The sequence below is a fragment of the Mastomys coucha genome, chromosome X (assembly GCF_008632895.1).
Source record: "Mastomys coucha isolate ucsf_1 chromosome X, UCSF_Mcou_1, whole genome shotgun sequence".
Classification (NCBI taxonomy): Eukaryota; Metazoa; Chordata; class Mammalia; order Rodentia; family Muridae; genus Mastomys; species Mastomys coucha.
Genome location: NC_045030.1, coordinates 128,397,651 through 128,412,731, shown reverse-complemented (window position 1 = coordinate 128,412,731; position 15,081 = coordinate 128,397,651). Strand labels below are relative to the sequence as shown.

The 15,081-nt window shown below is 35.9% G+C and overlaps 1 protein-coding gene across 7 annotated transcripts in view; it reads left to right on the top strand.

The window, feature by feature from the left end:
- The window catches only part of Zmat1 (zinc finger matrin-type 1), a 63,676-nt gene extending 53,940 nt beyond the window's left edge, over nt 1–9,736 (top strand). For 6 of the 7 annotated variants that reach the window (XM_031367891.1, XM_031367863.1, XM_031367847.1 and 3 more), the window contains 3 exons: nt 3,421–3,520; nt 5,787–5,831; nt 7,105–9,736. In XM_031367891.1, coding sequence (XP_031223751.1) covers nt 3,421–3,520; nt 5,787–5,831; nt 7,105–8,425 — 1,466 coding nt within the window. In that variant the 3' untranslated portion in view covers nt 8,426–9,736. The remainder of the gene's footprint in view (nt 1–3,420; nt 3,521–5,786; nt 5,832–7,104) is intronic. The other variant, XM_031367870.1, reaches the window with a different exon arrangement.
- Nucleotides 9,737–15,081: the final 5,345 nt, after the last annotated feature.

Here is a 15,081-nt window from a genome sequence, read left to right as displayed (position 1 = left end):
ATCTTCCCCTCTCCACAACCCCCATCCACTTTCCCTCCTGGGTCCCTCCCTTCCTCCCTCACCACTTGTGATTGCTTTCTTCTCCCTCCCAAGTGGGACTGAGGCATCCTCACTTGGGCCCTCAACTTGTTGATCTTTTTGAGCTCTGTGGGCTGTATCTTGGGTATTCAGCACCAGTTTTTTGTTTGTTTGTTTGGTTGGTTTGGCTTGTTTTTTTTGGCTAATATCTACTTATTAGTGAGTACATACCATGTATGTCCTTTTGAGTCTGAGTTACCTCACTCAGGATGATATTTTCTACTTCCATCCATTTGCCTACAAAACTCAGGATGTCCTCATTCTTAATAGATGAGTAGTATTCCATTGTGTAAATGAACCACGTTTTTTATATCCATTCTTCTGTCATGGAACATCTGGGTTGTTTCCACCTTCTGGCTAACACAAATAAGGCCACTATGAACATAGTGGAACACATGCCCCTGTGGCATAACACAATAGCACATGCTATTGGAGTTCAGAAATGAAAAGGGAGACATAACAACAGAAACAGAAGAAATTCAAAAAGTCGTCAGATACTACTATAAAAGTCTGTACTCAGCAAAACTGGAAAATCTGGATGAAATGGATGGTTTTCTAGAAAGATACCACATACCAAAATTAAATCAAGAGCAGGGGCATTTTTTGGGTATATTCTCAAGAGTTGTACTGCTAGGTTTTCAGGTAGATCTATTTCCAATTTTCTGAGGAACCTCCAGATTGATTACCAGAGTGGTTGTACCAGCTTGCAATCCCACCAGCAATGGAGGAGTGTTCCTCTCTCTCCACATCTTCACCAACATGTGCTGTTGCCTGAGATTTTGATCTTAGTCATTCTGATTGGTATAAGGTAGAATCTCAGGGTCATTTTGATTTGCATTTCTATGGTCACTAAGGACTTTGAACTTTTCTTTAGGTGCTTCTTGGCCATTCGAGATTCCTTTGTTGTGAATTCTTGGTTTAGTTCTAAATCCTATTTTTTGTTTAGGTTGTTTGATTTTTTTGGTGATTAGCTTGTTGAGTTCTTTATATATTTTGAACATTAGCCCTCTATCGGATGTGGGGTTACTGAAGATTATTTTTTCCCAATCTGTAGGTTGCCAATTTGTCTTATTGGCTATGTCCTTTGCCTTACAGAAGCTTTCCAGTTTCATGAGGTCCCATGTATCAATATTTGATCTTACAGCATAAGCTATTGGAGTTCAGAAATGAAAAGAGAGACATAAGAGAAATGGAAGAAATTCAAAAAGTCATCAGATATTACTATAAAAGTCTATACTCAGCAAAACTGGAAAATCTAAATGAAATGTATGGTTTTCTAGACTAATACCACATACCAAAATTAAATCAAGAGTAGGTAAACTACCTAAACAGGCCCATATCAAACAAGGAAATAGAAGAAGTCATTAAAAACCTCCCAACCAAAAAAGCCCAGGGCTAGGTGGATTTAGTGCAGAATTTTACCAGACTTTCTAAGAAGACCTGATACCAATTTTCCTCAAACTATTCCATAAAGTAGAAACAGAAGGAACACTATGTAACTCATTCTATGAAGCCATAATTACTCTGATACCTAAACCATACAAGGACCCAACCAAAAAAGAGAACTTCATACCAATCTTGCCTATAAGTATTGATGCAAAAATACTCAATAAAATTCTCGCAAACCAAATCCAAGAAAACATCAAAACCATCACTCACCACGATCAAGTAGGCTTCATCCAACAACATCTCTTATAATTCACTTGCATTATTATTTTTAAAAACTAATTCACAAAATCATTCCAGAAACTGAACTTATCCTCCAGGGAAGGGAGATAGAGGATGATTTTTTAAGTAGTCTTGTATTCAAAGTTTTCAGAGACACAAAAACATTAAAGCTGTGGGTACTACTGGGACTATCATATAATGTTTGATACAGGTGTACTTTGTATAATATCTAAGACAAGTGAAATACATTTATATCCTAAGATATTTATGATTTTGTAATGAATTTTTTCAGAGTCCTTTTCCTAGCCTCTTGAAATATATGGAATATAATTGTTATCTACTATTGGTATACAATGAACTAATACCCCAAATCTTCTTGACCCTATCAGGATTTTAGTGTTTTTTTTTAAATGATTTATTTATATTTTGCTTTATATGCATTGGTGTTTTTCAGCATGTGTGTTGGATACCCTAGATCTGAAATTATAGGCAGTTGTGAGCCACCATGTGGATTCTTGGATTTGAACTCAGGTCCTCTGGAAGAGCAACCAGTGCTCTTAACTGCTGAGCTATCTCTCCGGCCCCGATTTTAGTATTTTTATGACAGAGTAATATTCCATTGTATATACCATGTTTTATCCATTCATCAGTTGATGAGCACATTTCTTGCATATTGTGAATAATGATGTAATAAACATGGGAATGTCCATGTCTCTTACATACTGATTTCAGTTGCTTTGCATGTACACTAATATTATATTTACAAGAATATATGATAATTCTTTCCCTAATTTTTAAGTATCTTCCATATTTTGAATGGCTGTTCTAATTGATATTTCTACCAACATTTTCTTCACATCCTCACCAACATTTCCTATCTTTAGGCTTTTTTGTATTAGCTATACTTATTGGGGTATGATGGAATTTCCTTGTTCTTTCAGTTTGCATTTGCCTGATGATTAGTAATGTTCTGTATTTTTATGTACTTGTTGGACAATTGGATGTCTCCTTTTGAGAAATGACTAGAAGGTTTTTTGTTGTTGTTGTTATTGAGCTTTTGGGGTTCCTTATATATTCTGGAAATCAATTGCTTGTGTATGTATACATATGTATGTACATATGTGTATATGTGTGTATGTATATATGCATATATGTATACATATATATATATACATACATATATATGTATTTTTAACTAACTAGTGAACTACAATGATTACAGTTTGAAAAAGTAACATTTTACAATTTTTAAATTAAAGTTATAGGACATTTCGGGGTTTGGTTGGGTAGAAAAAATAACTAACAGCAAACAAAAAGGGTGTTTCAAAACTAGGAATAATAAGTTTGTTAGCCATATCAAGTTTGAGGTCCCTGCTATACAGTAAATATAGGAACAGTGAGCAAGCAGAGAGTAGATGATTAAGAAATAAACAAAGACTATACATATAGTATATAGTGTGAAGAATTCTGGGCATTAAATTTAGAGACTTGAGCTCTGAGATGCTAACTCTACTATTTGATCCCATCACTGCTAGGAAATTATTTTATCTTTTGGGACAAATTTTTCTTGAGAAACTTCAAGTAGAGGGTTTCTAATAATTTCTTATCTATCATTGATATTATCTGATTCTAAGAGTTTCCATATTGATCTTTTAAAATTTTCTCATTTTACAGCATATAGAATGAGAACCTACATATGCCATATCTGCAGTATCACCTTTCCATCTTTACATATGTTCCGATCCCACATGCAAGGAACTGAACATCAAGTTAAGTAAGTATTTTTCTCTTGTAAAAGAAAAGCATTCTCATATTACCAAAGACCAAAGCTTCCAGTCAAATACTCTTTAAGATATTTTGCAGACTTTCTAGATAGTGATTTTCCTATGACCTGAATCTAGAAGTAGTAAGTGGTATTTGTACCAGACTACATACTAGTGCCAAGGATATTTCATCACAGTAATGAACTGACAGATCCATCTGGTAAATTAGTACTCCTTCTGAATAGACAACATTATTTTTTCTTTGTATGTGTGCTAAAAGATCATTTTTTTAAGGCTAGCCATGCAAATTCAAAGCATTTCAAAATGGTTTTCTTAATTCCAAGGATTCTGTGATCTAGTAATTATCTTTTTTAAAAAAAAAAATTTATTTTATGTGAGTACACTGTAGCTGTCTTAAGACACACTAGAAGAGAGCATTAGATCTCATTACAGATGGTTGTGAATCACCATGTGGTTGCTAGGAATTAAATACAGTGGAGTATAATGGTTAAGAACAGAGGTCATGAGCCATTTTTAGTCAATATTAATGTTTGGTTTTAAGAAGAGGAGAAGTTAGTGGACAATTGCACAGTAATTTTGGTAGTAGGGGAAAGGGTCATTTATATTTTTGTATAAATTGGTTTGTTGCTTTTGAAGTCAAAACATAAAATTTATTATTTTATCCTATAAGAAAGTATTTGGATATGATTATTTAGGAGCTGTCTTAGTTCCTTTTTTATTGTTATAATAAAATACTATTATCAAGGTAACTTATAAAATAAAGCATTTAATTGGGCTTAACAGTTTCAGAGGGATAAGAATCCATGATGATGAAACAAAAGTCTGGTGATAGGAACAGCTGAGAGTTCTTGGTCTGCAAGTAGGAGGCAGAGAAAGAGATAGCAGTGGGAATGGTCAGAGTCTTTTGGAACCTTAAATTCTTCCTGCAAGGATAAGCCTCCTCCAATAAGGCCACACCCCCTATACCTTTTCAAGTAATTCCATTAACAGGGGACCAAGTATTCAAACATGAACCTATGAAGCCATTCTTATTCAGTCTAACACAGGAGCAAAATTGTCAGACTCAGCAAATGAAACTTTACACATTAGAAAGAAAATTTGGGACTTTAAGTAAATAACCTATCACATCTATATATCTACAAAATAACTGATTTTTAAAAACATGCCATTCAGACAGTTTATTATGGCAATGGTTATTAATGTTGATTAGTTACAGTATACCAACATGTATTAACATTTGTAATATTACAATAGTATAAGACATTTCTACTCTTATGTCCATCCATCATTTTATCCTAGGATTGATTTTTTATTAGCATGTATTTCTTAGATAAAATAACTACTTCCATGGCAATACTTTCATGTATTTATAAAACATACTTGATCATATTCATTCTCCCATTATCCTATTATCCTCCCTAATTGTCTCCCTTTTACTGTTATGGAAATTTAAAAAGCTGTCTAGATCTCACATATGAAAGAAAACAGTCAAGATTTGACTTTCAGGGTCTGGAGTATTTAACTTAATATCATAATCTCCAGGATTTTTTTCAGCAAACAATATGATTTTTAATTTTCTTCATAACAGTGTTTCTTTGCACATCACAACACATTCTTTATCTGCTGATGGTCACCTAAACTACTGTATAACATGGTTATTATAAATGGTATTGCATCAAGTATTGCTGTGTAGGCATTTCTTCTTGTAGGCCACCTAGGGTTCTTTTGGGTATATGTTTAGGAATAATATAGTTGGATCATATGGTAGTTATACATTTAGTTTTTGAAGAAACTCCGTATAGATTTCCATAGTGGCTATACTGATTTAAATTCCCACAAAAATGTATACTTACTTTTTCTCTGCATTCTTATCAAAATTTTTTTCTTGTATTTTCTTTTCTTCTTTTCTTAATTACTTAATTTTGTTCAACAATTTTGTGCATATACAGTATGTATTTTATTTTTATTCTCCCTACCTCTCCTCTTTTCCTCCAACTTTCCAAGCCCCCTTTCCTATAAATCTCTTTCTCTATGTATGAGCTTTTGGTTCTGTTTAGTGTTCCACAGAGTTTAATTAGGGATGTCTGTATGATCTTGAGTTTGGAATTAACCATCAGAAGAACCTTGTGAAATCACCATTGGGTATACATCTGGATATTATACTTAGCCCTGTCCAAGAATATGTTGGTTAACAATGGATCAACAATATGTAGTAGTACCTTATTAATCCTTTTCCTCTTCATATCTGACTGGTAGGAGGGCCCAACATCTGTGGACCCATTGGCAGTGTACACAGCTCCTGTAAGTTCATATTTGCATATCTATGTTGTATTTAAAAGATGAACTTTTCATCTGCCCTCTGCCCTTCACCAGCACTTAGTAATTCTTTCTAACCCATCTTCTACAGTATTTCTTGAATCTTAAGTGGGTAGCATACATGTCTAGTCTAGGGCTGAGCCTTTATTCTCAGCATATTGTTCAGCCATGAGTCTTTGCACTTATCTGCAATGGAGAGGTTTTTCTATTTAAGGCAGAGAATAGCCTTTGTGGATATAAATATAGATATGTAGATGATAGTTTGATGCTATGTCAATTCAGCTCAACCATCTTACAGTACCTTCCCAGGGTCCAAGATCTCTTCTGTCACGGGTTTTGGAGCAGGTTTACAACAGTATATACGGCTTCCCTCTTAGAAAGCAAGCCCAAATCCATTTAGGGAGCAACTTTTCTCTTCTCCCTAATGTTTCCCTGGCTATGCAATTTCAGAAAAGCCATTGAAAACAATATGTATTCTGCTGCTGTTGAGTCAAATACTGTATGGTTAGTCTGTTTGATTTATGGTGCCGTTTACCTCTAAAGTCCCTTTGTTGATCTTTACAGTCTGGACAATGCATATATTCTATGAATCAGTGGGGCAGTGGGATTTGGAGGTATTAAAATGCATGAGTTTATTCATCCAGAAAAAAAGGCTGAACAATAGGAAAACTTTGTTTCCTCATGTCAGCAGCAGTGAATTAATCTGAGGAATATAGGAGACTTCTTTGGGGTCAGCTTAATAGTGTAGATCATAGGTCTCTATCTTGGACTGTACTTTCGCAAGGCGCTGGTTTCTGCTGGTTTCACCAAGCATTTTCCTTCTTCTGCTAAAGCCCCATTGAGGGGCATCTTTTCCATCCCTAGTTTAATGCTATGCATTCGGTATTATGGGTATCTATTTAAAGCTTGTATACTCCTAACACTCAATGTTCCCTTATTTCATCCTATTCTTGTCTCCTATTGCATTCAGGTATCTTTCCATAGCATTTCTTCTCCCTGCAACTCTGCACCTGTGATTTTATTTCAATTTCGTGGAGAAATTGGTGTCTCTGCTATCTTTTAAGAAATGTTCTTGTGTAAAACTTGTGAAATTCTACAGAGATATCTATCTGCACTATGCATTTTGAGCATTAAATTCTTATTTTAATTTATGGTTTTTAAATTTTTATTTAAACCTCTGTAGATTTTGTTTAAACTAATACTTTAGAACAAAGAAAATACTCATAGTAATCAAAACTTTGTATTATTTTCTTTGTAGAGAATCTCATGTTATCAATCAAGTGAAGAATTCAAAGAAAATGCAAGAGTCTTACCAAGCTGAATGTGGAGATTACATCAAAATGAAGAAATCTAGAGAACTAGAGCCCAAGGCTCATTTCAGGGAAATGGAGGAAAATTGCATGGAAGCCCCTGGATACAGAGAAATGGTTGATTCTAGACCCAGACATAACATGCTTGAACAAACACTTCCACTTGAAAATTTCTGGGCACACCCAGGATCATACAATGATTCTAGAGCAGCAGAAGAGCAGTTACCTCACTGTTTACCAGCAGAATCAAAGACACATGACTCTTTCCAAGATGAACTTGAGGATTACATCAAAGAGCAGAAGGCCAGAGGACTCGATCCCAATATTAGTTTTAGACGGATGTCAGAAAGCTCTAAGTACAGGGATCACAGTTCCAGAGAGAGGGTTGATTCTGGACACAGACAGAGGCCATGTGAGGAAAGGTTTTCATTTGAGGGTCCACAGACCTACCAGCAAGAATACAATGGCTCCCCGGTGGAGGGCCAATCTCCTCGCTGGGTACCACCGCATTCAAAGGGGAGAAATGATGATTTCCAGAATGAATTTGATGACTACAACAAGGTGCAGGAATCTAGAGAATTCAAGCCAAAGATTTCTTTTAGAGGAACTGATAGCTCTTTTGAAACCCATAATTACGGAGAAATAGATGACACAAGATCCAGTCATAGAATGTTTGAGGAAAGACTCCCAAGTGAGACTTTCCAGATTTACACAGATCCATACAGCGGTGCACAAGCAGGAGAAAACAAGTTACCTCATTGCTTACCAGCTTATGAGAATCAACCGAGCCTAGACGCTAATAGCTACTATCAGCTTACCACAGATGAGTTCTCAGAAATGCCTGCTTCCCTGAGCCTTAGTCAACAAGAGGATAACCCTAGCTCACACAATGTAGACTATGACATTTACAAGCATCTGCCCTCAAATGACAATGCCAGTGCCCATGAAACAAGTCATAAAAGGCGACATCAGAAGAGAAGGCGACACCTGGAGGAAGGAAAAGAAAGGCCAGAGAAGGAACAATCTAAGCGTAAAAGAAAAAGAAGCCATCAGGATAAAGATTTAGACAAAGACAAGAGCATCAGGCATAGTAAAGGAGAGGAAGATAAAGCTGGAGTCAGCTCTGAAAAAATCAAGCACCGAAAAAAGAAAAGAAAACATGAAACATCCTCAGAGAAAGAACGTAAGCACAAAAAAGAGAAAAAGAAATCTGTTGAAGAAAGAACAGAAGAGGAAATCCTTTGGGATGAGTCAATTCTTGGGTTCTGAACCTATAGCATACCAAGAAGGGCTAAAAGAAATTGATACTGACTTAGATAAAGACTGGAATAAGAGGAGAAATCAAGGAAAAGTAGGCACAGCATCAGCACAGAAAACCTTTGGGTTTTATTTGTTGTCGTTTGTTTGTTTGCAAAAATTGAAGTTGAACATGAGAAACAATATACAAGACATCCAAATCCAGCACTCAAGGAACTGTTTTGAGGTAAACCTACTCAAAGAATTTGAACTTTTAGTTTTACTTACCGAAGAGTTAATAAGAAAACCAGTGGGAGGAAAAATCTGATGGAATCAGTGGAGAAGTTTTAGATAAAATTGAGTACTTCAGATGAAGAGACATTAAAGTCAGTGTCCATTAAATAAAACAGTCTCTCTTTGCATAAGTGTGTATGTATATATGTGTGCTTGCATATGTGTATGTATGTGTGTGTGTGTGTGTCCTCTGCTCTGCTCTCCTCTCACCTACTTCCCCTCACCCCTCTTTTTCTGTCACTCCCTCCTTTCAAAATGTAATTGAAAGAAGAACCACAAAGTTTAAAGATACCTACCCTTCAAAAAGCAAGGACATGATACTGAGAAGCATGAGTGGAAACCTGCTGAAGAGAAAGCAGAAGATTCAGTGGACTCTACTGTGCAGTTTTGTTACCTTAAGTTTGAAGAAAGGTTGAAAACTTTGGTTTCCTAAAACTTGTGTTCTTTGTGTATTTGTACATGTGTACAGTTAATCTTTAACAGAAGCCAGATGAAGTAAAATTATTCATTATGCTTTTTTTAAGTCACTTTCTTTGGCTTATTCTAAGAAAGAAAACTTACTCTATTGCTTATGTATAACGTGGTTTTCTTAAAGTAGAGGTGTTTCTACTTTGTCCATCAAGTTGTAATGAAAATAAGTTGTTTGCTCATGGAAATAATGTACTTAAAATGGTGAATTGCAAAGCAATCTACAGCCATACCACCCTGAATTTTCCCAGTCTTGTTTGATTTTGGAAGAATGGTCAGACCTGTGGGAGACCACACTTCACAGAACCCATTCTTTTTAAGAATTTGTGTTAGTAATGGTGGTATTTTACTACTGTCCTGTATTAACGTTTTTGTTTTCTCTGATGAAAATGTATGAAACAACGTAGACTTTTTCGTTAAATCTAATTTGCAGTGTATTTTTGTATTTTCTAGTTCTGAAAGTGGAAAATTAGTGTATAATAAATTAGATGATATATACTTTTAAAATGTTCTCCAAAAGGGCTGATAGAAATCAGTCTATATTCTGAAAAATGTTTATATTAAAGTGTTTTAATTTCTGAATACTTCTTTGTGATCATTTCCATCAAAAGATGATTGTTCTGCCCATGCGAGGACAAGAAATGGTGTTGGTCACCAATTCTCTAGGAAGACCACACATTAAAGCTGTAATTTCAAATATTCCACAGGTTGCTTAGGAGAAGTTAGCATTCAGTTTTAGCTTAACTTTGGGTTAGAAAAAGACCATCAATATAAAACTGAAGGAGAAAAGTGTTATAAATGGTAAAGGATTGTGGAGGTGTGCTAATTTTAAATTGGTTTTAAACTTTTTATGCTAGTGCACTGTTTTATGGTCAGTACTTTCTGTAAGCATTTGAGTGTTACTCTGCTACACTAGAAGTGTAAAGGCCTAAGATTCTAAATCTCAGGATTAGAATTTTAGTTGTACCATCAAGTTACTCTATGACTTTGCCAAGATACCACCAGAATTGAATATGTAGCCCAGGGACAAAAAGATATAAAGTATAATAGTCCCTGAATATGCTAATCCTATCAAAAAGCATGCCAAATATGATGGTGATGTATCTTCACTAGGGCAAACTATTTTTTATTTTTTCTGAATTTTGAATTAATGACAAAGAGATACTAGAATATAATGATGTTTGGCTTTTAACCTAGATAAGTGAACTGTTCCAAAGCATATCCGGTTATCATAAAATCAATCCCTCTTCCATGAAACTTTTAGAATAAGATAAATTTATGCCAGTGTGTTAACATTCTCTCTTAAGAAACATTTGATATACTGACGAAAAAGTGGTTAAGTTGGGTAGAGAAAGTAGACTGAATTTCCAGCCACAATGTTGACAAATTATCTTTTGAATACACACATACACTGTTCACAGGAAATGTTAGAAATCAATTGACTTGGTAGGATTTTTAGAATTTATAGGTTAGTTTTTGGATGTCTGTTTTGTGCTCAAATTGGAGACATTTAAATAGACATTGGAGATACTCTGTGAGAGGACAAAACACAGGTACAGATGGGAACAGGAGGGATCATGTTGGAGGTGGAGGGAGGGAGTACTGGGAGAGATGACTGGAACTAGGTGGGTATTTGTAGGTGAGGTAGAAACCTAGTGCAATGAAAACTCCCAGGAATCTACCAGGGTGATCCTAGTGGAGACTTCTAGGAATGGGGATTGGATTTGGGGCCTGATTCTTTCAGCCTTCACCTGTAACCAGGCAAGACTTCCGTGAACACTAACCCAGGCACAAAACCTTCAGCCTACAATCTGCCCTGCCTCCAAGATATGGTCAACGAATGACCAGTCTAACTTAAGGCCCATGTCACAAGAGGGGGTCCATGCCTGACACTGCCTGGATGACCAGGAACCAGAGGCAGGGCAGCCCAGAGGCCCAGGATAGAACTAAACATGACGGGCAAGAAAAAGTCAATGAAATGATTCCTAATGATATTCTGCTTTACTCATAGATCAGTGCCTAACCCAATTGTCACCAGAGGGCCATTATCCAGCAACTGATGAAAAGAGATAACATGCAGAGACCCACAGCCGAGCAAGCGCTAGGTGAAGCCAAGGGAACCCTACAGGAAAGGGGAGGGAAGGATTGTAGGAGCCACAGAGGTCAAGAACACTAGGAGAATATGGCCCAAAAATCAACTAAGCAGGGCTCATAGGGGATCACAAAGACTGAAGCAGCAATCTTGACCCTGTATAGGTCTGAGCTAGATCTTCTGTTTACATATTTATGGATATGGAGGTGGGTGTTCTTGTGGGGCTCCTAATAGTGGGAGCAGGGACTGTCTCTGACTCTTTTGCCTGCTCTTGGGACCCTTTTCCTCCTACCGGGGTTGCCTCATCCAGCCTTGATATGAGGGTTTGTGCCTAGTCTTATTGTAACTTGTTATGCAATGTTCATTTCATATTCCTAGGAGGCCTGCTTCTTTTTGTGGAGGGAAACAGAGGAAGAGTGGATCCAGTGAAGAGGGGAAGTGGTCAGAGGAGGACTGGAAAGAATGAAAGGACAAAAAGCTAAATTTTTGAAAAAAAAAAAAACTATCATAACATTCACTAGGGTGCAGACCTACTGTGATCTTTTCAAGATATATAGATTTATTTTGCATTAAAATTAGTCACTGTTTTTAGATAAAACATTTTTGGCTAAAACAGCAAATGTTTACAAATTAAATTCATTTAAATCTTATATTATTGTGAATGAAGACAAGGAAAATGTTGCATTTTTTATTAGTTTCAAGGAAGTCACTGGTTGCTGGTTTTAGAAAAGGGATTTTTCTGAGACTTTAGGACATACATGGTTTTTTGCTCCCCCAAATGATACATTATCCAGAAATCATCCCTTTATGGTTAAAGCCAGTGACAAGAACCTGGAGTCTAACTTTGACACATTTGCTTCTGATCACAAGATTATATCCAAGGTAACACATTTAAATGCATGTACAGGATCCAAAAATATTTTGATTTCTTCAGCTGAGGGCTAAACCTATTAAGGTAGAATTTAATAGAATAAATAAATCTTGAATTTGGATATGTAATGCAGTGAAGAAGACATAAAAGGAAACAAAGTAGGCAGTGTCTGGCGTGAATAGCAAACAATACAATTTGTTAAGCTTTTACATGTGATGCCTCAAGCAGTTGAGAGGGGTGAGGAAAATAGCAATCACAGAGAATCTACTGACTTTATGAACCTCACTGATGCACTGGGAAAAAAGTGAAAGGCCGAAATAATTACCAAAGTAATATAAAATATGGAAGTCTGAAGTCTCTCCTGATAGCATATTTAAGGAACTTTCGCCTTTATTACAATCCTACCTCCTCAGGACACAGTGCAATAAGCTCAAGAATTTCTCAGTTAACTTTAACTTTCATATATTCTCTTTTCTATGACTGTGTTTCCATCAGACAAAACTAACACTGAAAAAGAATTCATTGTTTTTCTAAACTCTAAGTTTAATTTGGGTATGTCTTGTTGTATTTTGTATTATTTGCTTATTGCAAATTTGTGTTGTCTTGAACTTTTCATCTCACAGAAACAAGTGAAAAGGTTCATTTTACCTGGTGGCTTCTGAAATTTTAGTCAATAGTTTGCATTTACTTTTAATTCTGATCATGTGATAGGATATAATATCATGGCAGGCATCTGAAGAGGAGGAGACCGTTAGCTTCTCAATGCACAAATAAATAAATAAATAAATAAATAAATAAAATGGGAAGGAACCAGGGACAAACTATTCCACCAAGAACTCACTTCCAGTGGTCTACTTCTTTCAGCTAGTTTCTACCTCTCAAAATATCTAGAACTTCCTCAAATAAACACTGACAGGTTTTAACATAAGAGAATATAGGAAATATTTTATATTCAATATACAATGCAAGACACTTCCTTCTAAGTAAGTATATCATCTTGATTGATAGCAAGCCGTTTCCCATAGAATTTATTCTTATTACTTATGCTGGTAACCAGACAAATAACTATGATCAAATCGCAATCTAGCTCAGTCTGTGAAGTGCTACTCTGATGATGCAGAAAAAGAGGGACTAAATACATTCTAAGGAAGTGACTCTCAACCTGTGGGGCACAACACCTTTGGAAGACCTTGATTTCCAAAAATGTTTACATTCTGATTCATAACTGTAAAAAAATGCAGTTGTGAAGTAGCAACAAAATAATTTTATGAATGTGGGGTCACCACAACATGAGGAACTATATTAAAGGGACTCAACATTAGGAAGGTTGAATCCCATTGTTCTAAGGAAAATAATGGACTAGGAAGAGATTTGACGGTACCTTAAATCCAAGGTTAGATAATCTGTGAGGAGATGATAAAATGTCTAGGAACTTCTAAGGTGAGCTGCACAGAAAATGGATGATCAAGAATAGGGAGTATACATACATCCAAAGAGGGGCATCTGATGTGATACATTTATCACAGTAGATATGAGAATGGAAGGTACAATCAGTGAGATCTGATCTGAAAGATAGTGACAAGGACAAAAAGGGCTATAGTATTATTAGTCAGATCTTACCTGGGTTTGAATGACTTTTATCCCCTATAAATTCATGTGCTTAAAAATTAATCTGCAAGATGAGAGTGTTGGGAGATAGAAACCTAATAGAATATGTTTAGACAATGAGAGACCTGCCCTCAGAAATATATTAATTCCACTATTAAAATGAGGCTTGGGAAAGTGCCATCACTTTTGGCACGTTTGCCATGTGAAGGAGAATGTTCATCCTCTTGGAAGGTAGAGCATTCAATATGCCATCTTGCAGATGGAGTTTTAAGCCTTAACAGATGCCAAACATGCCAGCACCTTACCAGTCCTCATAAACAGCACATGTACCATTCCGTATATATGACCAGCCTCAGGTATTCTGCTGTAAAAACAAAATGAACTATATGGCAGGGTCATTGAGTATCTCTAAGCAGGAAGTGCTTGTTATACAGAAATCACTTTGCCTATAATTATACTGATCTACTGAGAATAAAGGGATGAAACAAAATATTCCAGCAAAATGGAAGCCAAAAGGTATCAAACATACCATGCACTTTCATAAATTGAGCTTAAAAGTATGAAAGCAAACAAGCAAAGTCATGAAATGATAACAAGGACTTCTTTTTTCTTTTAGGTTCTATACTACCTTGAATTATACCTAGGGCCTCATTCATGCCAGACAAGTAGTCTACCACTAAGAAATCATCCCCATGATGATGAAATGGATCAATTCAGCAAAAGTATATATAAATTCAGCAAAAGTATATGTGTGTGTGCTTGTGTATGTACACATATATATGTGTATATATACACACACATGTATACATATATATTTAGCAAACTTAAAACATTAAAATTCCTTAAGTGTAAGTTAGAGTATAATAGATTAGTAGATTTATCAAGCCACTAAACTATCAGAGTTAAATTGAATGTTAGACCAAATGGACATTCATAAACTATTCTGAATACACCCTCTTATATACTGTACATGAAATGTTTTCCAGGAATTTCATATAATACCACTTGGTTTTGATAAATAAGAATGTTCATTTAAAAAACAAGTCATTGAGCCAGGCGGTGGTGGCGCACGCCTTTAATCCCAGCACTTGGGAGGCAGAGGCAGGTGGATTTCTGAGTTCGAGGCCAGCCTGGTCTACAGAGTGAATTCCAGGACAGCCAGGGCTACACAGAGAAACCTTGTCTTGAAAAACCAAAACCAAACCAAACCAGAACAAAACAAAAAAAAAACCAAGTCATTGAAGCAGGGGGAGGGGAATGAGATAGGGAGTTTCCAGGGGGGACTGGGGAACCGGGAAAGGGGATAACATTTGAAATGTAAATAAAGAAAATATCCAATAAAAAACAAATTATGGA